The sequence below is a fragment of the Mauremys reevesii genome, linkage group 20, assembly GCF_016161935.1.
Source record: "Mauremys reevesii isolate NIE-2019 linkage group 20, ASM1616193v1, whole genome shotgun sequence".
Taxonomy (NCBI): Eukaryota; Metazoa; Chordata; order Testudines; family Geoemydidae; genus Mauremys; species Mauremys reevesii.
The window spans coordinates 6,441,187-6,466,645 of record NC_052642.1 but is presented as its reverse complement, the minus strand read 5'-3'; the positions used below and the strand labels follow the sequence as shown (position 1 = coordinate 6,466,645).

Here is a 25,459-nt window from a genome sequence, read left to right as displayed (position 1 = left end):
CACGAGATATACAGCTCCAGACCCAACAATCACCACCTACACACGTTTCCCTCCCTCAGTTCCCTCCCCACTCTCAAGTGTTCTTTGGGCCCAGTCTTTTAAGGAGTTCAGGGTCCCTCCCCCCTGCAGCTCATGGCTCCTCTGAATCATGGAATCTCACTCTTTTCTCCTGCCAATTTCCTTTGACCTTGGTCAGCCCCCGCAGTCCAAGACGTCCCCCTTCTCTCTAAAAAATCCTGGGAGCCCCCTCCCCACTCTGTCTCTGGTACCCTAGACCCCAACCCCCTGCACAGAAGTTAGAGAAAACTGACGCTCCTCATTTCAGGGTGCTCCCATATGAATGGGAGCCATTCAGGTTAACGACTCTCCATTGTCTCTGCTCTGGGAGAGATGAGGGTGGAGCCCAGGTACACCAGCGAATTCCCTTGCACAGCAATTTCATAAAGATCAACCAGAATTCTGAAGTTGCACACAGATTCCCCGAAGCGTCACATCGGCACTGGCTGAGCGCTGACCCGGAGGGAAGAGCGCCACCTACTGACCCGCCACCACCGCTTCTGGCGGCACCCTGGGCTTTCCTTGGCGCTCTCCCACCCAACACTCGCTACGGTAGAACCTCAGAGTTATGAACACCAGAGTTACCAACTGGCCTGTCAACCGCACACCGCATTTGGAACCGGAAGCAATCTGACAGCAGCAGAGACACACACACGCACAAAATCAGCTCCAGAACAGCACAGCATTGTGTTAAACGTGGACTACTACAAATAAAGAAACAAATAAAGGGAGAGCGGCATTTTTCTTCTGCCTAGGAAAATTTCAAAGCTGTATGACATCAATGCTCCTTTGTGAACTTTTGAAAGAACGTTTTGTTCTGAGTTGCGACCATTTCAGAGTTACGAACAACCTCCATTCCTGCCCTCCCAATCCTGCATCACTTGAGACCAGGTCACAGGCAGGGCTACCTGCTCGGAGCAAGAAGCTCTCTGGACCCAAAGTTTGGTAACACGGGCATGGTTGTGGTGCAGTAAAACTGCCCATTCCCAGCAGACTCACCCTGTCCCCAAGCTGCGCAGGACAGAAATACTCTGCTGACACCTCCTCTGGGCCTGGATTATACCCTAAACTGATTAGAATTGCACCAGGCTGCCAAACTCTCTAAACCCAATGGTAAACCTCCTCTTGCCCCCGCCCCCGCCGATTAGCTCCACAGGGCAGCTGCTAAAGCTTTGCAGACAGTTGCAGGTAGGGCTGGGACAGCCTGTTATACAAGACATAGGCATTGTTTCCTCTCTCTCTCTCTCTCTCTCTCTAGGCAGGTTGGCATCACAAAGCAGGCGCCAGGCTGCAGAGCGGAGATAACAGAGACCATTAATTCCGTCAGGGCTGGGACGACAGCTCATTAGTGGCCGGAGAGGAGACTAACGGTTCCCTTTGTTCCTGCCATTTCCTTCCCTGAGCGGTGACCTTTCTGGAAGAAAGCCCCTGGCTTGGGAACGCCACCCCCTTTGAGGGAGCATCTAGGCTGCCCCGTGTACCATTAAATTGCTGCCTTCCCCCAGGACACCTTCCCCCCCAGAGCTGTTCTCCCAGCCTGTGGGCTTCCTGTGACGAGTCCAGGGCCCTGTCTGTGCGAAGCCCCATCTCCTCTAGCCAGAAGGAACATGGCAGTAACTCGGCTCAGGAAAGCTCCCTGCAGCGGGTTCCCAGCTTTGTGACTCATCCCACACAGGATTTCAGGACAGATTGAGCATTGCTTCCCCAGGCACTACATTGAAACCGTCTCTGATTTGCAGAGCACGCGGCTGCCTCTCCATGAGCTGCTGCTTCACTCGGATGCCAGCTCAGCCGGGGATAAGGCTGCCAGGCCAGCACAACGTGCATCATCACCTGGGGCTAAAACCCTGTGCCGGGACTGCACGCAGCCAGCGGGAGGCCCCATGGACGCCGGGTTCTATCTAGAGGGAAGCTGGGGAGGGCGCCAGGCAAGAGTCGGGAGTTGGCGTGTAGCATTTGTAAAGGCAATTCAGGGGCCAGATGCTGAGCCCTAGCGCCTGAGACGGTTCCCACATTGTCCGGCAGAGTGCCTCAGCCCCCATGTGAAGGAGCCCCCTGAAGGGGATGTGAGACTATCCTGACTGAAGGGCTGGTTGGGTGGTGAAGACAGTAACCTGTGGCTCAGGGGTCTGGCTTTGAGGCCTACCTCTGCCTCTGAGGCCTACCTACCTCTGCCTCAACATTCCTGTGTGAATGGGCACGTTACTCAGGGCCAGACTTTCAAACATACTTAGGTGCCGCCTGCTTTTGGAAAATCCTATCTGCATCTCTAGGCACGCTGAAAATCTGGCCCTTGATCACTCTTGGCCACAGACCCCCTGTCTGCAAAATGGGCAGAATGAGCCTTCCTGTGTCTCAGTTATCTTTTTAGGGGCACGGACGGTCCCTTCCTATGTTTGTGAAGCACCTCGCCCCGTGGGGCTCCGACCTGCAACGGTCATCTCCAGCATTGACAGCAGCACGGGGAGCGATCTGTGTCAGTGCGGCAGAACCGCTATTGTGAACCGCAGCTGGGCCGTGACTGGAGAATGCCGTAGTGCTATTTATACAGGTTATTTATACAGGCACATAGCAAGAGCCTTTCCCTGCCCTGAAGAGCTTCTAATCCAAATAGACAAGACAGCCAGCACGTGGGATGCGAAACAGGGCCACGGAGAGGGAGTGACTTGACCAAGGTCACCGAGCAGGTCAGTGGCAGAGTTGGGAATACAGGTCTCCTTACTTGCCACCTACTGCCCTAGCCCCTAGGGACCTTCAGCTCTCCGGGTTACGCTGTGTTGGTGCAGAGCCTGGCCGGTGGGCTCCTGATTCTGGACGGGTTGTTTCGGTGCCACCATCATACAACTCTATAGTAATCCAACGGGAGGGGCCGAGACCCCTGGCCAAGAGCGGGCGGCCTGGGGGGGGGGGGGTTGAGCATTGCACGTATCAGCCCGAGGGAGAAGGGCGGGAGCCGGACAGGCAGCTCCGCAGACCCAGATCTCGCTGCTGCCCCGGTGCTGGCGCGAGGCCTTGCAGGGGAGCGCGTGGCACAGAGGCTCGCTGGCAGGCTGGGGCTGGCGCATCGTCGCCTTGGCCAGGCCCGCCCTCCACTCGCTCACACCCCTTTGCACCCCATGAGTAGGGGAGCAGGCGCAGAGGGGAGAGGTCTATGGGCAGAGCTTATCTTCCCTCCATGCCCAGGGAGGGCTTCCATTTGCCCTTGAGCCCAACTTTACCGGCCCTGCTGAGCATCCCACGGGGGCTCAAGGCCTCGGGGGGAGTGAGGTGGGAACTGCTGGGCCTGGAGCCTGTGTGCGATGGCCTCACTAGAGAGGCTGGCTGCGCGCAGAGAAAGCTCCCCCGCCCGGGGCGGTCCCAGGGTCTGGTGCAGGATGGAAAAGCGGGCGTGGCTGCCGCTGGCCTGCACCGGCTCTTTGGCTACAGAGGCCTGCGTTTTCCAGGGCTGTCCCTGGCAAGGGCAGCAAACCGCAGGAGCAGCAGGCGTCATTCTCTTGTGACGAGGACATGAGGAGAGCTGAGAACGGGTGCCGTCCCCTCTGCCGAAAGGGAGGAGGAAACGGCTGTAGAAAGGCAGCTAGAAGGAACAAGAGGAGGCGGCTTTCGAACCGAGGCCGTCTCAGAGCATTACCAGCACCGCTCCCGTGGGCACGGCAGGAGCCAGCCTAACGACCCTCCGTGTTCATAACGCGTTCGGAGCCGGCGCTGCAGTTAGCAGGGAGCGAGGGCTCGTCCCCACCCCGTAGGAACAGTTTCAAAGGAGCATTTTCTCCCACTGCAAAGAGTCCTGCAGAAACAAGGAAGGGTCACGCCGGTCCCCACGAGTGGGAGTGAGGGGCTGACGCATGGCGAGGGATGGAGGAGAGAAGTGATCACCTTTGTCCGCCAGGCTGTCTCTCTCCCTCTCCGCACCCCGCCCTGGGTCCCCGGAAATGCCAGCATTAAATGGAAGGCAGCGGCCCCCACAGCCTGGACACCGCTTTGGCAAATACAAACAACTTCCATGGTCAACATGATGATGATTATTATTAGCCTATTGCACACACAGACAGTCCAGCCAAGATCAGGGCCTCGCAGTGCATCCCACTGCTGAGGGGCCGTTATGCATCTTCCCTGTGGGCCCACTTCCCCCAGCGGAGGAGCACCCTCTCGGCACACGTGAGCAGCAGTAACTGAATGTGTTACACAACACTGCCAGGGGTGGGAGGGGGAATTGAACTGGAGATCTTAAAGCATAAGCCCCTGCTACTGCCTGAGCTAACATAGCCACCGGGTTCATCAGCCTCTCTGCGGGTGGCCCCGGCCCCACAAAAGGGGACCAGAACGCCACGCTGAGTAGGTGTGGATTACACATGCTTTTAAAATCCACGCGGCTCGTGAGACACCTTCAGTCCTTCCCTGCATCATCACACGAGCTAGCTCTGCTCTAGCGCTTTTCCTCAGTAGATCTCGAGGCACTTCGCACCGGCGGCCAGCAGCAGGTGGGGACACTGAGGCACAGAGCAGGGACGTGACTTGTCCGAGGTCACCGGCAGAGCCAGGACGAGGACCCAGGTCTCCTGGGACCCAGGCTGGGCCTGCGGTGGCGTCTCCGCTCACAGCGGTGCCAGGTATTGTAATATCAAGCCAGCGCACAGGAGCCCGCCCAGCAAGAGCGTGTACATCACTAAGAAGTACGCCAGAGCTCTCTGAGCCTCCTGCAGGAGCCTGGCGACCGGCCCGGGGCCGCCTTTGTTTCGGATCATTGCCAAGCAGGGACACAAGGAAGCAGCTGCCTGTGGGTGCCACGGTCAGCGCTGGCCATATGACGGGAGGCGGCCTGGCTGACTCGGGGAGCTCTGGCTGTGGCAGGCGGGATGGAGGGAGAGTCGAGCGTTGCTCCTGGCGCTGGTCCCCAGGCTCTTCTGTTAGCTCCCTGCTAATTTAGAAAGAAAGACACATGAGTAGGGTTCCCGGGCTGCAGCTTTGCTGCACGGCTTCCCGCTCAGCCCCTCAGGCAGGCGTAAGGCTCGGGGAAGGCTGGCGCAGGGTGCTAACCTGCAACTGGAGAGACCGGAGGGTGAGGGAGGAGGCTCTGCTCTGCCACAGACTTCCTGCATGACCTAGGGCAAGTCACTTAGCTGGTCAGAGACCCTCAGCTGGGGAAAATGGCCATGGCTCCATTCAAGTCAACAGAGCCTTCCGATCACCCCGCCTCCGTGTGGATAAGCCACCTCCCTCCTTAGCTCTTTGGGGGGGGGGGCGTTCCTAGGCACCCGCTAACAATCCAAGGTCCTGCAGCACGTCTGCTGAGCTAGAACCCAGATCTCCTGCAGCCCAGCCCTGGGTTTTAACCACTAGACAACGCTTCCTCTCGCAGTCACTCCCCTCCTCCTCCCTTGCTGTTAGCCAGCTTGAGCCTCCAGCCCTTTTGTCTCTCTGCCGCCTTTGGTGGTTTCCTTTCATCCATCGGCCTCTCCTAGCAGGCTGTGTACACACTGTGGTGCCCAGACAGGCAGGCAAATCAAGCCGTGCAGCTTTCGTGCCAGCCTTCCTCGCTCCCTTTGTACAATGCGTCAGCTCCTGGGAGGGGCCCCGTCACTCAGGCCCGGAGAGCTTATCTCTGCGGCCTGCACACGGACACGGGCATCCGTCTGTGCCTAGGCCAGAAGAAATCTGCTGCACCGCTACAAGGGGGGGACTGTGGGGATCAGTCTCTACTAACAGCACCTGCCTGAAAGCCACCCTTGAATTTATAACAAGAAAGGTGGGGGCCAGGTTCCCGCACAGCTCTGCCGACTTCACTGGGACGGCGCCAGTTAACGCCAGCTGAGATCCGGCCCCGTGTTATTAGTGGGGATTGCGAGACCAGCTGTATCCCGAGTTCCTAGATTGAGGCTGTGTGAGCAATGACCAGAGGTCCCGATTTGATAGGGACAGTCCCGATATTTGGGGCTTTTAAAAAAAAATATAGGCTCCTATTACCCCCTACCCCCATCCCGATTTTCACACTTGCTGTCTGGTCACCCTAAATGTACGTAGCTTGGGCTTCACTCCTTGGGTTTGTATGACAGCCCCCTGTCTTAGCAGGGCCGACTAGGGGCTGAGCCAGGGACCTCCAATGCGAAAAGCAGGTGCGGTTACAGCCTGAGTTAAAGCTCTGTGGCCGGGTGAGGCGTTAACGGCTCGTGTGCTCCGTGGATCGGCACGGTGGGGCCCGGTAGCACGTCCCCCGTGGGTTACGCAGGCCCTGCACACACACTGCGCAGCCCCGACTGTGCCCAAAGCCCTGTCCCAGCGTGACGGGCTCCGCCCCGCACCCTCGGCTGGACTTTCGGGGGACTTTGATTGGCCCAACGTCCTGGAACCGACCCGGTGTGACCGGAGCTCCCCAGCAGGAGCGCTGAGGTCTGGGGGAGCACAGTGCCATGTCTAGAGAGGGAATTAGTTCACAGGGGCATTGTGGAGAGGCAGCAGTGCAGGGGGTAACAGCTTCCATTATAACACCCTGATTTACCCCACTTCTAGCTTTGGCTGGGAGAGCTGGCCTGGGAACGGCCCATTTACTTGATGGGCCAGATTCCCAAGAGAGCGTCCGGCACTGGGCTGTGGGGGGAAATCCGGTCCTGGCTGTGGGGCCGACCGAGCGCTTGGCCCTACAGCAAAGGGGAATAAGGAAATCTGCCACGGGGCTAGTGCTTTGCTGTCCTCCTGCTGGCCAGCCTGGAAGGCTGGTCCTGCCGGGTGCTGAGGGGGTTTCAGGGAGCACCTGGCCCCTTGTCAGGTGGCCTGCAGAAAGGACAGGTGAGGAAGCTCTCCCCACTCACTGGCCTCACTTGGCACATCCAGCCAAGCTCCTTACTGGCATGAAAGAACCCCCGCCCCCTGCGAGCTAGGCATTATTGGCCCCCATTGGGGAAACTGAGGAACAGAGTGACTTGTTCAAGGCGACTGAGCGCCAGGGCTTCCAGCCCCTTGCTCGACCTGCAAGGCAATGCCCCGTTCTCAGCTCCAGCAACAGGTTCCACCGCTCCCCTCTGGAGACCAGAGCAGAGGCTAATCTGTAGCTGTAATGCCCTGCTCCTGGCCATTGGTGCTGGCATGTTCACTAGTGTCTCCTCACCCAGCTAGCCACAACGGACCCGGACAGCACCATTAACACAGCAGTGAAATCCTGGCCCCCGGATTCCACCTGATCTCCCTTACGGTGCAGCCTCCATGCCGTTTGCTTACTCCTCCTTCCACGGGCCTCCAGGCGCCCTTCCCGGTGGGGGGAAAAGCTACCCAGGGCTCGGCATCAAGCCCGCCGTTGTCCATACCAGTTTCCCTGCGGGGTGCACAGAGAGCAGCCGCCAGTGCAGTGTGCCCACCCGCCACTGAGCGAACGTCCCAATGACCCCAGTAAAGCGCTGACTTACCGTGGACTTGGCCAGAGCTCCGCCAGCCACGTCCAAGAGGTGGGTGGCTTGAAGCGGGGTGATGAGCTGTCCTCTGTGGTCCCCCAGCCAGCTGGATTTCACCCCGGTTCCTTTCCGCTTAGCCAGGTTGTCACCGGCGCTCTGACAACGATGCCTCTCTACGCCGGAGGACAACGGTCGGGCCAGGGACTTGTCTGGTGGGCTGATCACTCATGGAGGTAACCAGGGCACTTTAAAGGCGGCACGCTCTGGCAGAGTGAAAGGAGGCTGTGATTTACTGGGGCCGTCTGAATGCCCCGTGTCTGCTCTGACATTCCCCACTCCCCTTTTACGACCTCAGCGAGGCCGGAGCCTTTGCTGCTCGGATACTGCTCCTACTGCTTTGACATGGCTCCATCTCCTCCCCGCCTCCCCATGCTTCGGCGTGATCTATGGCTGGTGTGCTGGTAGATTGTACAGCCCACGCTGCTGCTAAAATGAGCGATTTCCATCTAGCTGCCAAGCCGCCTTCTACCCTGCAGGCCACAGAGCAATTGCAAAGCTCCCACATCCAGGAACCCATCCACGGTGCCCTACGAGGTCCCAGGGCGTGTGTATTGGGGAGATGCACGTCCAACGAGGGGAGCAGCTTGGAATGGTCTCTTTGCCACCTCAAAGGAGTCCGGCTGTGACTGGTGCCATTTCTAAATCTGGTCAGCCAAGAGCGAATGGCCAATCAGACATCCGGTGGGGACAGCTGGGGAGGGATCCAGACTAGGGTTAGGGCAAACTCTTTGCAAGTCACCTGTGTTAAGGATTTGCGGCTGCGGCTGGCTAGCATGTCCCACCCCCACTCAGCAGATGTTGCACTGTAGGGATGGGGGTTGCGCGAGTTGCGGGGTAGCCCCATTCATCATTGTAGGATGCATCTACCCTCTGCTGTGCTGGGGAGACCCTTGCAGATACAGTGGGGTTATACCCTGTGCTGCCAGCAGGGTGCAATATGTCCCATGGGACTGCTGGGCAAAGCCTGCTCCATGTGGCTGGACCGTGACCACCCAGCACTCAGCAGCCCCTAGCCGCCAACGCCCAGGTGCTGAGTGCCACGAAATGCTCATCGCTGGGAGTTGGCTGGTTTCGATCTCTTTGTTTTCCCCCCTTTCCCTGCGTTATAGGCCCGGCGTCATTGCAGCTGTCAGCAGAGCGGTGTTATCGGCTGGGCCTCTCTGCAGCTGGTTGCACTCGGCAGCTCTGGGTTTCTGGCCCCTCCAGCCTTGATGTGTTCGTTTCAAAGCCCCTAGTGAGCCATTGAGATTTATCGCCTCACCGCTATTTCCAGGGCTGGACCGGCATACGGGCTCCTCCAGAGACCACCCTTCGCCCCCCCCCCCGGCCAGCCCACACATGGGCCCCACCATTGAAAAGACTTAACGGCAGCAATTTGAGGGCCTGCCGCCTGCGAGCGCGTGCTGATTGCCGCGTGCCTGACTCACTCCTTGCGCAGACACTGCCAGCGTCCGCGCCGAAGGAGGAGCCCGCTCCGCTAAGCTGCTTGCTCTCCCACGCCAGCAGGGAGCTCGTTACAGCACGGCAGGGGACGGACCGGCCCCCGCAACAGAACGGCAGAGTCGTCGCCGCAAAGCACGTTCCAGAACATGGGGCTAGTCAGAGCGGATCAGAACAGTGACCCACGTAGAGCCTGGGACCCCCCGCTGCGCCAGAACCCCCACCACGCTGGGGTACCTGCTTCCCCAGACCTCCACGACACGCTGCCTGCAGCCACTCTGGACCAAACCATGAATTCCCCGACCTGGTTCGCCTACCACGCCAGCTCAGGCTGCAGGCCTGTGATTTCTAGCATCCCATCGCCAGCAGCAGCTTCAGAGCAGGCCAGCGCCTCCTCCCACAACACACCTGCTGTTTCACAGCCGGGGACCCTCCTCGACCCACCCCTCCAACCCGGCGGATCAATTTTGCCCTGATGACACGTCCTGGCTGGTTCTTATAGGCTTCCTGGCATGGCGTCCGTTACTGCACCTGCTGCCCAGTCTGCAGTGCTGTGCACAGCACATGGCACCTGGTGCCAATTACCGTGCTGACTGGCAAAGAATAAAATCCCTTGCTTGAAAACGAGGGGCTTTGGCTAACGGGGGCGTGGCTAGTCTCTGCAGGTGGGGGTGGGGTGGGAGCTAATCACCTCCCTTTTCAGTCTGAGGTGGAGCGCCTGCCTCATTGGCCGGAGCCCCTTCTCGTTACCAGCTCCCCATCCGCTACCTGACACCTGGGAAACGTCCCGCCTCCTTTTCCACACCTGCTGCCACCCATTGGGTCAAATGATCAGCAAAGGACCCACCTCTCCACCTGCTGAAGCCCAATCGCAGGCCGGCACACCCCAGGTGACATGGGCGTCGGTCCCCTAATATAAATGATAGACGCAGGCCAGGTTGGATTGGAAGCTCTTTAGGGGCTGTCTCTTTGCACTGCGTTTGTACAGCACCTGGCACCAGGGGCCCCTCACCCGTGGCCGGGGTGCTAGGCACCACCGCAATACAAGTAATGATAATAAACAGTTGCGGACAGAGGCAGTGTGGTGTAACGGAGCCCGGCGAGCTAAGCTCCCGGCTCAGCTCCGATCACTGGCCACACAGCCGGGCTTTATCTGACCCTCCCGGGCAGCACGTGGCAGAGCCAGCGGACGCGTCTGGGAGGTTAACCCCACTCTCGCTTGCCAGGCTGGGAGCCAGGCTGCAGTGGAACCTGAGGGCAAGGTGGGACCGTGCTGCCGGAGTACTGGCTACCCCAGAGTGCAGACGGGAAACATCAGGGAACGGATGGGAGAGCGGATCTGCCTGAAGCCCCTTGTGCCGTTCAGTGAATGGGTGACAGAGATGCCCCCTGGTGGGGAAGAGCTGCTGGGATGCTGGTGGAGAATTGGCTTGGGATTTACAGCTGCCGATCACCACGGCATCTGGGCCTCGGCAGCCTTTGATCTGTGTATTGTGCCCTAAGGCTCTTGGCTTTGAGACTAAAAAAACCCTCTTCACGCCCTTCTGTCCACACAGCCTTGCCTTCAAGGGGATCAAGAAACCTCTGCAGGGCCAGGGCCCAGCTAGCCGAGGGCCTGGAACCACAGGACCCTGTGGCTTTTAACCGCGTGCTCCTCATGCTCATGGGGATCTGTTCGGTTTGTGCATTTATTGATCGTGGTAAATGTGGGGTGGGGGAGTTCCCTGCAGACTGACCCAGAGCTCTGGGGGTACAGTGAAGCCAAGTGGTCGTTATCAGTTGTAGCGCACCAGAAACTGTACAACTTCACCATCTAGTGGCCAACTTCATCAGAAGCCTGGAAAGGATAACGGGTGTGTTTGTACCAGGGAATCTCTGCCTGCTGGGCCATGAGCCACCCCGGGAGGGACTGCTCAGCACAGAGGTACAGCCACCCACCTTCCCTCGGCCTCAGGAAGCAGGTGAATGCCCCCGTGCACCCCAATAAAAAACAATCATCATTAGACAAGCTAAGAAGTCAGGCAGAGCTGGTATTGACGCCTCTTGCTAACGTCACCTGCCAAGCCCATTAGAAAACCCTGTTTTTGGTGGCTTATAACTTTGCCAAACTTTAGCCATTCAGGCTGGAATTTTCCAAGCAAGATTCAGCAAAAACAGTTCAGCCCTTTCCGAGGACGTTGTTCTCCCCTGGTGAAAAAGTCTTGAAACTGTTTCAGTGAGAAGCTCTAAAACCGTCCAGGGGCTTGAAATTTGGCTGGCGGGGGGGGAGGGGGGGGTCAGCCTGGGGCCAGGAATGTGCCTCGTGGGGAAAAAATAGCACATGACCATGCAATGAAAGGCTCTATCCAAATGAATCTGCACAAGGGGGCTGGATTAAGGTTCCGTGGGCACTTTCTATCTACTAGAAAAAGGCGAGGGAAAGGTGTGAGAAAATGGAATAAATCTACTTTCCACAACTTTATATTGTTTTCCAACGGGCAAAATTTGGGGAAGAGTGAGAATGCGTGAGAAAGTGGGGGGAAAAACCCTCCTTTTCCCAATTTTCTTTTCTGTTTACAAGAAAAGAGGTGACCGTAGGTTATCTCCCGCCGTGTTACTCTGCCACAAATTTTGCCAGCTGGAAAACTGCAGGAAAGTGGGAGAAAAAAGAAACACGATTAGAAAAATATCGGGGTTGTAAAAAATATGCTTTTGGTTTTACATTTTGGGAAAAAAAATTAAAACATGAGTCAGAAATGAAATTTTTCTACTAAAAATTCATTTTTTGATTAAACCCAGTTTTTTAATTAAGATCCCCCCCCCCCGAATCTCTTTGGCCAGCTCTGCTGTTTATAATTACCCCCTGAAATAACTTCCGGATGAGTCACATTAGGTGCAGCTTTTCTGCCTCAAAGGGACAGATTGTTTTCACCATGAGTCAGATGCCAAACTTGTAACCTCCCCCTGCAAGGCGAAACACCCACCTACATCAGAAACTCTGCTGCTCCTTGCACAGACCAGCATCATCCGGAACCCTACACCGGGGCTCACGATACTTCTCCCTCGGAGCCAGGGACACTTGTCTCAGGCTTCACTACAGTCCCCATCCCTGTGTGAGTCAGCAGGTGTAATGACACCCCTAGGCAGGGTATCAGTGGGGCTTGAACCCAGGCGATCTAGAATATGCTCTAAGGCAGGGGCAGGCGCATGAACTGCTATGTGCAGGCTAGCCACTGGAGGGGGACAAAAAGCTGGGCTGAATTTGCATGGGTTATGCATGTGCCGGCTGGCGCGACACCGGTAGAATTGGGGTAATGATACTGCCCCGTCACAGATCAGGTCTGGGGGGTTGAGTCAAACGAAATTGTTCAGCGCTGGTCCCGCACAGCTCTCCCCCCCGGCTAGCCCTGTACCGTATTAGTCTGGGCTACAGCTCGGGGCAGATGTTCTCAGGCTCCCAGGACAGTTCAGCAGCCCCCCATCTGTCCAGCTCTGTACCCACTCGTGTGACTGGTGGCGAATGCTCCCTGCTGAGCACAAAGGGGTGGGAGCCGACCAGGGCTCAGACGGCCCTGAGGCTGATTGCACTCAGCCATCAACGACTCACAGCGAAACTTGTCTTCGTGACAGTCGGTTTTAATTGTTCGTTTGAAAAAGCAGACGGGGAATGGCCCTGCCGCACGGGCCTGGCCTCTGCCTCCCTGGGAACGCTGGCTGGGATTGAGGGGCCCGAGACCCAGTGAAATTCCAGGGTGCAGGGTGGCCAACTTCCTGAGCTTCCTTTGAACCACCCCCCCACCCCCCAAACCCTTTTAAAGTGGGGGTTAAGGTACCTTGCTGAGGATCCTACAAACTGCAGGCAGAATCCATTCCCGCAGCACATGGAAATCCAGTCCGGCTTCTCCGTTATTCCCAGAGGCCTCCCCACTTTAAGGCTAACACTTGGGGGAGTTAATGTGCCTCACCTGTGGGAGCCCCCGTTATCTCCCGGTCTGGATTTCCATGCCTGGCTGGAGTGGACTCTGTGAGGGGATCCTTATTGTCTGGGCTGAGCCTGTCTGATCACACAGGACCATACCCACTCCAGGCGGGCTAGTGCTCTCCCATGGGAAATGGGGCACCAAAATTGGTGGCACGGACGTGGCCCCCAGCGGACTTCGGGGCAGCCAGGGAACGTGGCCGGCTGGATTCAGACAGGGGATTAGGAGTGGCGTTCCAGCCTGGAGGATGAGCCCTCTGCAGCCAGAGAACCACAGGGGGCCACTGACCCCTGGGTTCAAGCACCGCAGGCTTGGAAATAACACTGGCCCCAGGCTACTGGGTTCTCGACACAGCGCCCGAGCCCAAGAGATGGACGCCAACGTCAAATCTCCCCTGGGAGGTCGGGGGCGATCGGCGGCTCAGCACTAGGAGGAGGACCTGGTTCTGAGTCTGCAGCTTGGGACTGGAGGGTTTGGGTTTGGGGCTTGGGACTCAGCTCGGCTAACGAATGCAGCAGAGAGAGGAAGGGAGGGAGCAGAAACAGCCTGGCAGGAGCAGGGGGGAAGGGCTCTCGGCTGGTACTGGCACTATTTCTGCGGAGAAGCGGGGGAGTTCCACCAGGATCACTGCCCCTGGGTCCCCGCCTCTCCCGGTGCTGTTCACGGCGCACACAGGCTGTGCCGGAGAGTCGGCCGAGGAGCTCCCACGTGACGGGACAGGGTTGTAGCAGGGGGTGGCTGTCTCGCGGGAGGGCCTCAGTTCTTGAAAGCAGGCTGGTCGTAGATATGGTGGGTGTTGTATCGCTTCACTGTCACCGGGTCCTGCTTGCCCATAATCTCCGCGCTCTCGGAAATGTCCGAACTGCCGAAGGAAGGGGGACAGCGGATCAGGGCGGAGCAGGGGGGCTCCACAGAGGGTGCTCCAGAGAGGGGGGAGAGGGGTCAGATACAGTCAGATCTCTGCCCACTGCTGCTGCGAGCGACTCCGTTACAAGTCAGTTTCTCTCCCCCCGACCCTTCCAGCTACCCCCTGGGCTGGGCTCCTTCGCTGACCCCAAGGACTGGGACTCAGGGTATCTCCGCACAGGCCCAGAGGTGAATAAACACAGCACATGGGACGACCTTCGCAGGCCGCATGGTGGCTTCTCCCCTTACAGTGAATTCAGTCCAGGTTTGAATCTCCATGTTCCAGCCGAGACCCGGTACCTCTCCCGGGCCCCTGCAGCCTGCACTGTTCTGGGGCAGGAGAGGAATTAATGAGGTGCGGCTCCAGAGCCAGGTGTGCTGCAATCAGAGCCACGCTGGCTGTGCTAACCACGGCAGACACATCTCCCCCAGGGTGGGTCTAGCCTGCAGTCCCAGGGGGTGATTCACCCGAGCCAACTTTAATGGAGTTAGCTCAGGTCCTGGAGAAACAGTGCCCCTAGCAGCACCAGGTTCAGCGCAGGGTGTGCGAATCGGACGGGAACCCTGGATAATTCCTGGCAGGACTAGCCTGCGCCGAGGCCCGTGCTGCCCCGGCCTCGCTGCTCCGGTATCCAAGCAGGCTCAGGTAGGGGAGCTCAAACGGCAAGCGCACCCTGTGACGAGAGAACCTAAGAGCCCAAGACACAAGGCGTTGCCCGGCAGATGCCTGATGAACCGAGGCCAGAGAAGCACCTGCTTAGAAAAGGACTGGAAAGTGAAACCTGTCCCTGGCCAAGCTCATTCTGCAGAAGCTCACCTGTTCAGGTACCCTCCCCCTTTGGTTCAGCTGCCCACTGCCCAGCACAGGGAGCAGTCATGCTGGGACCATGTTTGCAGTGGGGGTGCGGAAGGCGGAAACCAGGCACTTAGGTTATTGCTACTTCAAGCCAGGGAGGGGCGGCAGCACCCCTAGTGCCAGCACCTACCCCAGGGAAGGTCCCAGCTGGTGACCTTCCCCTGCTATGGGAGTGTAGGGCTGGAGGGGGCTAGGGACTGAGAGACGGGAAGGGAGGCCTCCCGCGGTTCTGATCAGCAGCCAGGCCCTGCCCACCCGCCCCTGGATGTGGCGCTCACCATCCATAGACCAGCGCGGCGATGAAGCAGGCCAGCAGGATGGCCAGGAGGATGGAGAGGATGGTGGTGATGACGATCATACCCGCGCTGCGCCTTCCGGGCCAGGTGTCAATGAGGGCGGGGTCCTTCACTGGAAAAGAGAGTGGGGGCAGGGGAGACAGTCACTGGCAGGGACCCCCCCGGGCAGGAGGGGAGAGAACTCCAAGCACATGAATAACTCTCCTAATGCCGTGGGTGTCATAGGACCAGTCATGTGCTTAAAGTTAAGAAGGAGGCAGGGTGGCCTAGTGGATAAAGCACAGGACTGGGACTCAGGAGAGTTCTAGTCCCAGCTCCGTCCCTGACCTGCCGGGTGACCTTAGGCAAGTCATGTCACCTCCCCGTGCCTCAGTTTCCCCACCTGTAGAATAAGGAGAATGACACTAGCCTCCTTTGTGCAGGGCTTTGAGATCTGCTGGGGAAAAGCACTAGACCAGAGGGGCATTATAAGTCACCGGACTGGGGCCACAGAGATGAACGCAGACATGTCCCGTTCTAGCCATTTAGACTCTTCCGCGGCCCCGCTCCCAGTGGTGTCTGAGCCCCTGACACTCACAACACCCCTGTGCGGCAGGGCAGGGCGATTATCCCCAGAGTTCAGGTGGGGACTGGGGCTCACGGAGGCTGAGTGACTTGCCTGAGGTCACGCATGGAGACTGCGGCAGAGCCAGGGGCGGCTCTAGGTATTTCGCCGCCCCAAGCACGGCAGGCAGGCTGCCTTCGGTGGCTTGCCTGCAGGAGGTCCCCGGTCCTGTGGATCTGGCGGCACGCCTGCGGGAGGTCCGCCGAAGCTGCGGGACCAGCGGACCCTCCACAGGCATGCTGCCGAAGGCACCCTGCCTGCCGCCCTAGCGGCGACCGGCAGAGCGCCCCCCGTGGCTTGCCACCCCAGGCACGCGCTTGGCATGCTGGTGCCTGGAGCCGCCCTGGGCAGAGCTAGGAGCTGAGCCCAGCTCTCCCAAGATCCAAACCACCGTTCTCCCCCCCTCCAGACACTCCTCCTCTCTTTGTGTGGCCGTCCCCCTCCACCCGCTTCCCACAAAACCTCTCTGGCATGGCCGATTGCCCAGGCCAAACGCGCCTCCCACCAGAACCTCCTCGGCCGCATGCGGCGTGACCCTCTCCTTTCACTGCCGGCCTGGGGCAGTCAGAACCCCGGCGCCACCTGCCTCTCCCGGGGGCTGAGCTGTACGGGCAGTTACCTGTTTTCAGCGTGATGGGGGCTGACCACTTTGTCTCGGCCTTGGGGCCAGTTGCAGGACTCATCGCAAGGAACTTCACTCTGGGAAGAGAGACAAGGGCAGAGGACCTGGACATGCACAGGCTGGGGGCTCACGGTCACAAGGGGGCGCAGGAAGCAGCTGGGGAGAGGGAAGGGGTGAGCCCGTGGCAGGCTCTGTTCCCAGCCGCGCCAACCCCAAGCCAGCAGAAATATCAAGAGATGGGGAGGGGCAGGAAATGAGCTTAAGAGGCCTGATTCTTAGCTGGCACAAACTGGCATCGCTCTCTCGAAGTCACTGGGGTTACCCCGGTTGGCACCAGCTCCAGATCTGCCCTTGTACCCCAGGAGGCTCACCCATCCCCGTGGGCAATGAGGAGAGGGAGATGGAGGAATGCCCTGGGAACACGACGGGCCTAAAAGGCACCACTGATGCCCTCCAAATAGCGCTGACGTGACAGGTCGGCTCTGGGCTGGCGCTGTGCAGAGGGGGATCCCCCTCTCCTCGCTGGAAGGGAGGTTCTGTGGGATTTCACTCCAATACAGACAGCACAGACCCATAGAAAGCACAGACCTCGAGAGGGCGTCTAGTCCAGTCCCCTGCACTCATGGCAGGACTAAGTATTATCTAGACCATCCCTGGCAGGTGTTTTCCAACCTGCTCTTAAAAATCGCCAATGATGGAGATTCCACAACCTCCCTAGGCCATTTATTCCCGTGTTTGACCACCCCGACAGGAAGTTTTTCCTAATGTCCAACCTAAACCTCCCTTGCTGCAATTTAAGCCCATTGCTTCTTGTCCTGCCCTCAGAGGGTAAGAGGAACAATTTTTCTCCCTCCTCCTTGTAACAACCTTTTACGTACTTGAAAACTGTTCTCATGTTCCCCCTCAGTCGTCTCTTCTCCAGACTAAACAAACCCAGTTTTTTAAATCTTCCCTCACAGCTCACGTTTGAATCATTTTTGTTGCTCTTCTCTGGACTCTTTCCAATTTCTCTACATCTTTCCTGAAATGCGGTGCCCAGAACTGGACACAATACTCCAGTTGAAGCCTAATCGGCGCGGAGCAGAGCGGAAGAATTACTTCTCATGTCTTGCTCACAACACTCCTGCTAATACAGCCCAGAAGGATGTTTGCTTTTTTTGCAACCGCGTTACACTGTTGACTCATATTTAGCTTGTGGTCCACTATGACCCCTAGATCCCCTTCTGCCATACTCCTTCCTAGGCAACCATTTCCCATTTTGTATGTGTGCAACTGATAGTTCCTGTCTAAGTGAAACACTTTGCATTTGTCCTTATTGAATTTCATCCTATTTACCTCAGAGCATTTCTCCAGTTTGTCCAGAGCATTTTGAATTTTAATCCTATCCTCCAAAGCACTTGCCACCCCTCCCAGCTTGGTATCGTCTGCAAACTTTATAAGTGTATCTCTCTGCCATTATCTAAATCCTTGATGAAGATATTGAAAGAACCGGTCCCAGAACCGATCCCTGCGGGACCCCACTCGTTATGCCCTTCCAGTACGACTCTGAACCACTGAGAACTACTCCTGGGAACGGTTTTCCAACCATTTATGCACCCGCCTGATAGTAGCTCCATCTAGGTTGTATTTCCCTAGTTTGTTTATGAGACGATCATGCGAGACAGTATCAAAAGCTTTACTAAAGTCAAGATATAGCACGTCTACCGCTTCCCCCCGATCCGCAAGGCTTGTTACCCTGTCAATGTGGGGTCATGTGTCAAATGTGGGGCTGGAAGGGGCCGCAAGGGGTCACCCCCAGGCCACCCCCTGGCTCTGAGGCAGGACGAAGGGTACCTAGAGCTCTCGTGCTGCCCCGGGGATTAGCACATGAACACGACAGCCCCGCCACAGCTGCTCACCTGTAGGGCCCTGGGCCAGGCAGGGGGCCGTTGCAATCTGGTCTTGATTTCTCCGAGACGCAGGCGGTTTCGTTCCCGACGCGCAGCACCGTGATCTGGCCCGAGCTCTTTCCACAGGGGTAGTTTAAGGAGGAGGTGCCCATGGTCATGTAATTGGGGGTCCCTGGGAACTTCTGGAAGGAAGGGAGGCTTTGCAGGGAGGTGGGATTGGTGAAACTGGATATCGCTGCAGGGACAACAGTGAAAAGCAAGTGAAACGCTTTACTCCTGATTTACAACAGCGGGAGAAGAGACTTCACTGGAGTCACTCCGGAGCGACACCCACGGAAGCTAGGGGAGAATGAAGTCTTCAGACACCGATGGACTCTCTCCACAGTTATGGAAACAATACGGATCAAACTGGGCTCCAAAGGGTTGGAGGAGTGGCAGCAGAGAGGATCTCCTGTTCCCTGCCTGGCCCAGATTCATGAGCAATCCCACCCTGTAGGCCACTCAACATCTAGCCAGGTGGCAAGGACTTTCAGCCACTTCCCACCGGGGCGGGACTGGTCCCAGTGGGTTTAAGGCAAAAGCCTTGGTCTTCTAACCCCCTGAGCCATCCAGCCCCGAGAACAGCACACTTATTGCATGGAAAGGACATTTTCTTTTTTACACAACATAATTTATCTGTGGAACTCATTGCCACAGGAAATTATTGAGGCAGAGAGCCCAGTAAGGCTGGGGCAAAAATTGGCACCCGTAGGGACTCTAACGAGGGTGACACATGGCGAGAAAGCACCTGCTCTCCCAGCTTCAGGCTCTTGCACAATGAAGTGCCTGTTCTGAAGCTACAGACTCTGGCAGGGAATGGCTCGAATGCACAGATCTGCCCCAGAACCCTGGGGTTGTTGCTAAGAGCAGTCAGAGGCCAAAGGGGAGCTCTCCTTCCACCAGCCAGAGTCTTGGCTGCACCTCCAGCCACCTCACCGCCTCACCTCACTCCCTGTTTGCCCTTCGGGAGTGGCTGATTCTTCCATGCAGTGCTCACAGGGAACATGCCACAGGCAGCTCCACGGGCCTGTGCCCCACCCGTCTGGCTCTGTCTGGGCCTGCTGCATCTCTGCAGGCCAGCACATGCCTTCCCCTGCAGCCTGCGCGGTCCCTTCTGCAGGGACATCCCCAGGCTCCAATCGGAGGGAGCTGGCAGCAGGAGTACGGGCAGGATCTCTAGCCAACAAGGGCTCTGCGGGGCAGGTGGAGAGACCCGTTTCACCTGTCTGCCCATCGCCAGCCAGTCAGGGCTCCCTCCCGGGCAGCGCCAGGCTTCCCAGTGCCTGGGCTGAGCTGTGGGGTGGGGGCTTGATACCCCGCGTACACTCAGTACAAAGCCCCCGGGCTCTGTCAGTAGCCCCGGCAATCGCAGACCCTTCTGCTGAGCCAAGCGCGTCCCGTGCGCAGGAATGACACCTACCGCTACTGAGGGAAACCACCAGCCAGATCTCGTCGGTGTCGCTAACAGTGTCGTTGAAGACACAGCGGGGCTGCTCCAGGACGAAGGTGGAAGAAGTGATGCGCCCTTCCAGCGCCAGGGCAGCGATTGCAGGCTCATAGTCAATGGTGGCGACTGCAGAAAGCCAAGGAGACAGACCATGAGTTGGAGCAGGCTGGTAGCCAGCCACTTACCTTCTACTCTCTGAGCTGGCAGCTCACCGTGGGGCAGAAATGCAGCTGCAGAAACGCAGGAGCAAACCTCAAGATGTCTCTGAAATGCAGGCTGCTGCTGAACTGCGCTGGTGAGCTGTTGGCAGCAAGGGGGGGAGAGCATGGCCTAGTGAACAGAGCGCGGGAACTGAGGGGAGCTGGATTCTCTTCCCAGCTCTGACCTGCTGGGTGACCTTGGGCAGGTCACTTCCCCTTTCTGTGCCTCACTTTCCCCATCTGCCAACTGGGGCTGAGGACACTGAGCTCCTCTGGAAAGCGCTTTGAGGGCTAGGGTTTGCGAAGTGCTGGATGAGGGGAAGGTGTAATTATGACTTTCCCTCGGTGGCTGCAACATGTGCTCCGGGATCTAAAAATTTGCTTAAAAAAAAAAAGCAAACCAAGTCTCTAGGCCCTGCAGTTGCACAGAAAACCGTCCAGCTGTGACCCAGACATGCAGTGATGCACTGCTGTCTGCCCAAGGCCTGGGCTTAGGGCAGGGGTCCCCAACGCGGTGCCCTAAATGCCCCCACATCCTGGCTGGCGGTCGAGCATCTGCCAAAATGCTGCCAAATTTCTGCGGCATTTCGGCGGCGATGCCTCTCGATGACATCACTTGTCGGCGGCAAGTGACGTCGTCGAGAGGCGTCGCCGCCAAAATACCGCTGAAATTTGGCGGCATTTTGGCGGATGCTCCACCACCGCCATGGTCCTTGGCGGGGTCGGGGACCACAGGTTTAGGGTGACCAGATGTCCCGATTTTATAGGGACAGTCCCGATATTGGGGTCTTTTTCTTATATAGGCTCCTATTACCCCCTACTTTCTGTCCCGATTTTTCACATTTGCTGTCCGGTCACCCTACCTGGGCCACACACACACAAGCTGCACCTAGAGTGGTTTCTAAATCAGTTGAATTACAACACTGACACGCCTCTTAACCTGGATGAAGAGTGACTATTACTGATATAGCTTCACATGGAAACCAGCCAGTTTAGAAACCAATTTAGTGAAATTGGTGCAACTTGTGTTGCCCAGGTCTGAGTTTGCCATCAGCCTGAAATAGTGGCTCTGAGAGAGATGCAGACTGTCTCTATTAATTCCAATGGGTTGTTCACTCTGAAGCCTAATGAAACTCAAGCATCTTACTGGGAGTGGGGGTCTCACTTGGCACCATTAGTAGGTGGCGCTTGACTTGTGGGTGGAGCTTGGGGCAGTACAACCTAATTTTATAGATATGTCCCCCCTGCTAGTTTGACTGACTGCAGCAGCAAGAACGAAATGGAGACGGGTTACGAAGGTAGAAATCCCGCTCTCCAGCTGGATGGAATCAGCAGTAACTGCAGTGAAGCTGGTGGCATTCAGCTGATCCAAGGGAAAAGACTATCAAGCTCAGTTACTTAGATTGTAGACTCTGGGGCAGGGACCACCTTTTTGTTTGGTGTTTGTACAGCACCTGGCACCTCGCTGCCGATGCTGGGGGACTGGGAGGCAGGACGCCTGAGCTCAGGAGGGGCACATGTACTGCAGGGCTGGGCCCATGCTAGGGTGACCAGACAGCAAGTGTGAAAAATCGGGACAAGGGGTGGGGGGTAATAGGAGCCTATATAAGACAAAGCCCCAAATATCAGGACTGTCCCTATAAAATTGGGACATCTGGTCACTCTAGGCCATGCACTCACCCAGAGAGGCAGCTAGATCGAGCCGCGTGACCTCGGGCGAGTCCCTTTCCCTCTTGGCGTCAGATTCCCCATCAGTAGCATGGGGAATACGGGGAGGGCTAATCACAGAGTTCTGGCCATGACCAGTGGGGTGGGTCGTTAACGACCTGATCGTTAATGAGCAGGAGGAACGCGCTGAGGGTGGCCTGACAGCAAGTGTGAAAAATCGGGACGAGGTGGGGTTAACAGGCACCTATGTAAGACAAAGCCCCGAATATCGGGACCATCCCTATAAAACTGGGATATCTGGTCACCCCAGACCCGCTCTCCCGGCAGAAACCCCCATCCCACCTCTCCAGCCAGGGGGCGATTTGCTTCCGATACGGCAGAACTTTGAGCCTTACACGGATCCCTATAGAAGCACCCGTGGGTGCCTGATGCACTGTGGACTTGATTGTGCTCACACTAGCACCATATTCTGCAAATCGCACCCCCCAGCCCCTGGATTGCCCCATGCTGCAATTTCCCAGTGTGGGTCCAATGACAGATGCCTGCGTCTGCCGAGCCTGGCTGGCCGGGGCTCGGCTCGGGCCTCGTTCTGCGGTCTCAGCTGCTAACAGCGTGGCCGGGGGGATTAGATCTGCGGCTGTGCGCCTGGCGCGACTCAGGGAGGATTTAGCTCAGTAAACAGGCCCCAAGCCGAGCCGTCACCTTGCCTCTTCCGAGTGCCTGGCTCCCATCCCTGATCGGTTACTCGCCCGCCTGCAGCAGTGCTGCCCCGGGGAGAGGGCTGGTCACCGACGGGGATCACAGGCCGGCCCAGCGTGAATGGATCCCTGCCCGGCGGTTCCAAGGTGTTCCCAGCTCCATCCTTCAGAATCGCCCCTGCGTCGCCCTCCCCCCCAGACTGCAGCACCAGGCAGCATCCCCAAGACTCACCTTGGCCTCTCACGGGGCAGGTGGCGGTGGCCAGCAGGAGTAGTGCCAGCAGGAGGGGCATCCCGGCGGCAGCTGGTGGAGCGGGGCTCTCGGCGGCTCAGCAGCTGGCGCGGTTGTGCCGAGAGGATCGCTGGCTGCACGGTCTCTGTGTCCCGGCCCCTGTGGGTCCCGCCTGTACCCTCCCCTCTCCTGGACACCTGCATTCCTCTCCTCTCCTCCGAGAGCTGACAGCAAACAGGTCAGGCCAGTTTCTTGGGGAGCGTTTGCTGTGCATGAGTGCGCACCAGGCTTGGCAGCGCCAGGGACGGGGGCATCGCTGGAGAGAGCTGTCCTGTATCGCCCTCGCTGGGCCAGCTGCCTGAGGGCACCGATCTAACATTGCATACAGAGATAGGAGCCTGGCTCGCCCTTTAACACCAGGCCAGTGTCATGGCCACGTGCCCTGGCATCCCCAGGGAGTACTCAAGATGGCCCTGGTTTGCTCCAGCATCTCTCTCTCCTCTCTCCCTTCCTACCAGTAATGTAGCACCAGCCTCCTCTCTGCCCTTCCCAACAATCTCCCCGTCCGCACGGTGCAAGAGCCCACCCCTCTGCAGCTCCTGCCTCTCCAGCTCATCAGCGCTCCAGCCCGAATCAAGCCTCAGCTGCAGACACAGACGGCCAGATTCTGATCTCTGTGACGCTGGCACATATGAGAAGTAACTTCTCTCCCCTCAGTGCAGTTACTCCGGTTTTAAACTGGTGTAACTCAGGGCTCGTCTACACTGCAGCTGCGCTGCTGTAGCACTTCAGTGTAAACACTACCTCCCCTTGGCATAGGTAATCCCCCTCCCCGAGAGGCGGTAGCTAGGTCAATGGACGAATTCTTCCATCAACCTAGTGCTGTCTACACCAGGGGTTAGGTTGGCTTAATTCCAGTGCTAGGGGCTGTGGGTTTTTCACACTCCTGAGTGACATAGCTGGGTCAACCAGGCCTGCGAGCAGCAGCGCACAGAACCAGATTCTGATCTCCCTTACCCTGGGTAAATCCACTCCAGACGGAGTAGAACTGGGTAAGTGAGATCAGATTCAATCCTGCTATGTCTGCCTTGTCTGTACCTCTCAATTCCTCTGCTCGCATTATACAGAATGCTGAGCAGAACTGAGGGGATACCGTTTGCATGATGGACGTGAAGTCAGGTTGCATTGTGTTCCCCACCTGCAGGTGATCAAAGTCAGCATCACTAGCGTCATGAGCACGTTGGGTCGCCATGCACTGGACTGGCACAGGCTGGGGCGTCATCCTTCCTTAATGGGCCATTGGCAGGGGTGTGATTCCACCAGGCATGGAGGACAGGGAATCAGCAGGAGCAGGAAGCAGGGCTGGCGGGGAGGAAGGCAGCTCAGGGGGGGAACTCCGGATGGACCACAATCAAGTCAAGAGGAGTGGCTGACAAAAGAAACGGTGATTGATTGGAAGAGAAAAGCTAGTGAGTGAGTTACAGCTGCCTGGTGTGGGATCAGTCACTCCATAAGAACGGCCCTACTGGGTCAGACCTAAGGTCCATCCCTCCCAGTATCCCGTCCTCCGACAGTGGCCCCGGCAGTCCAATCCCTGGCCTCCGGACTCTTCCCCTGGTGGCAGGTAGCCCCGTAGTTGCAGCGTTTCTTGCACAACTCTCTGAAGCAGCTGCTGCTGGTGAGTGTCTGAGGCAGGCCGCGGGAAGAAGCTGGCTGTCAGCTTCAAACTGACCCCCTCCAGCAGGCTCCCCCCCAGCCACACCCCCTGGCTCCTCCTCCAGCCTTTGTCCCTTTCCTGGGCCAGGGGGGCACCTGATCTCTTTGTTCTCCAACATCTTCAGCTCACACCTTGCAGGGGAGGAGCCCAGGCCATCGGCTGCCGGGAGACAGGGTGTCGGCCATTCTCTGTGCAGACAGCATCACACTGGCCCGCTGCTCTGCAACAACCACACCCCCTTGTCCCAGCCCCATGATACTTAAGAAAGGCACAGGGGAAACTGAGGCACCCACACAGGATTCAGAGAAAACATTAAGAACTTTCCCACTTCGTCACAGGCTGCGCCCAGTGCTCGCGTGACCCACTGCTGAGTGTTGGGGTCCCGCTCTGTGCCTGGGCCGCAGGGGATACAAGCAGCCCCTGCCTTTAGCTCCGGGTGGCCCGAAGAAGGGCTCTGGGTAAACCCCACAGCTTGTCTCTGTCACCAGCTGAAGTGGAGCCAGTGAAAGGCATCAGCACTGAACGCAATGAGACAAAGGGGTGTGTGGTAGTTCCCCCCCCCCCCCCCCGTGCATTCCCCTGCTCGGGTCACTGAGCGCGGGAGCAAAGCTGACAGGCGTCTCCCTTGCCAGCCCATAGGGAATACGCCCAGTGCCGGAGAGGGGAGGGACACTGCACCTGTCTGCAGTGGGCTGACTCAGCTGCTGTCATACCGGGGGAGGGGGGGCAGAGCTACCTAGGGACGGCATGTGACAGCACCGGCGCCCTGCTCCCCCGCCCCGGGAGGGGAGCCCTGAGGCTGCTCCGAGCTCTGCTGGCTCCAGCGCTGGGGCGGGGGGAGCGGCGCCTCCCCCTGGGCTCACAGGACTGGAGCAGGTCTCCAGCCCTGGGAAGCATCAGGTTTGTATCGGTCACCGTCGATTCTGCCGCAGGCGCCTGCACAAACCAAGGAGAAAAGGTTTCTGGTGCTGCGAATCGAAACGTGCGGCCAGGCAGAGCGAGACACCTGCTCCTGGAGTCCTTCTTGGGTTGACTTTGTAGCTTTCCACGCGTGGTGCTGACCAATTGTGTTTTAAGGGTTATAAACGCTTTAGCATCTCAGCGGCTGCTGCCATTAAATCATGATTGTCTGGAACACGCCCTCCCCCCCCGCCTGATCCTTGTCCCCTAATTTCCTGCAACTGGGAAAAATTGAATCGAGCAAAGTTGAACAAAATGCTTGAAGATAAACACTGAGCTTATCTGCTGAAACGATAACGAAATGCAGATTGACTTCTGCTCCGGCCTACCCATGTGGCTAGTGGCACAGTGCCCCTGGTTGCTTAGAGTAACTGGTCACTGACTAACAGTCGAACGAGCAGAGAGCACCTAGAGATATATACTCGGG

General features: G+C 57.8%; 1 protein-coding gene and 1 long non-coding RNA gene across 4 annotated transcripts; both read right to left on the bottom strand.

Annotated features, from left to right (window-relative positions):
* Positions 1-3,923: 3,923 nt before the first annotated feature.
* On the bottom strand, positions 3,924-9,384 carry LOC120387577. Of its 3 annotated transcripts, none has more exons than XR_005590235.1 (3): positions 9,348-9,384; positions 7,455-7,702; positions 3,924-4,975 (listed from the first exon to the last, which is right to left on the bottom strand). It is a non-coding gene; the product is annotated as an uncharacterized LOC120387577 (long non-coding RNA). The 3 variants fall into 3 exon arrangements; XR_005590236.1 differs by lacking the exon at positions 9,348-9,384 and adding an exon at positions 9,177-9,296; XR_005590237.1 differs by lacking the exon at positions 9,348-9,384 and adding an exon at positions 8,927-9,041.
* A 3,160-nt stretch (positions 9,385-12,544) lies between these two features.
* Positions 12,545-22,482, bottom strand: LOC120387421 (uroplakin-3b-like). The gene is made up of 6 exons (XM_039508140.1): positions 22,356-22,482; positions 19,531-19,683; positions 18,081-18,306; positions 16,180-16,259; positions 14,939-15,068; positions 12,545-13,760 (listed from the first exon to the last, which is right to left on the bottom strand). The coding sequence occupies exons 1-6, from the start codon at positions 22,414-22,416 to the stop codon at positions 13,655-13,657; spliced, it is 756 nt and encodes a 251-aa protein (XP_039364074.1). The 5' UTR covers positions 22,417-22,482; the 3' UTR covers positions 12,545-13,654.
* Between the last annotated feature and the right edge of the window lie 2,977 nt (positions 22,483-25,459).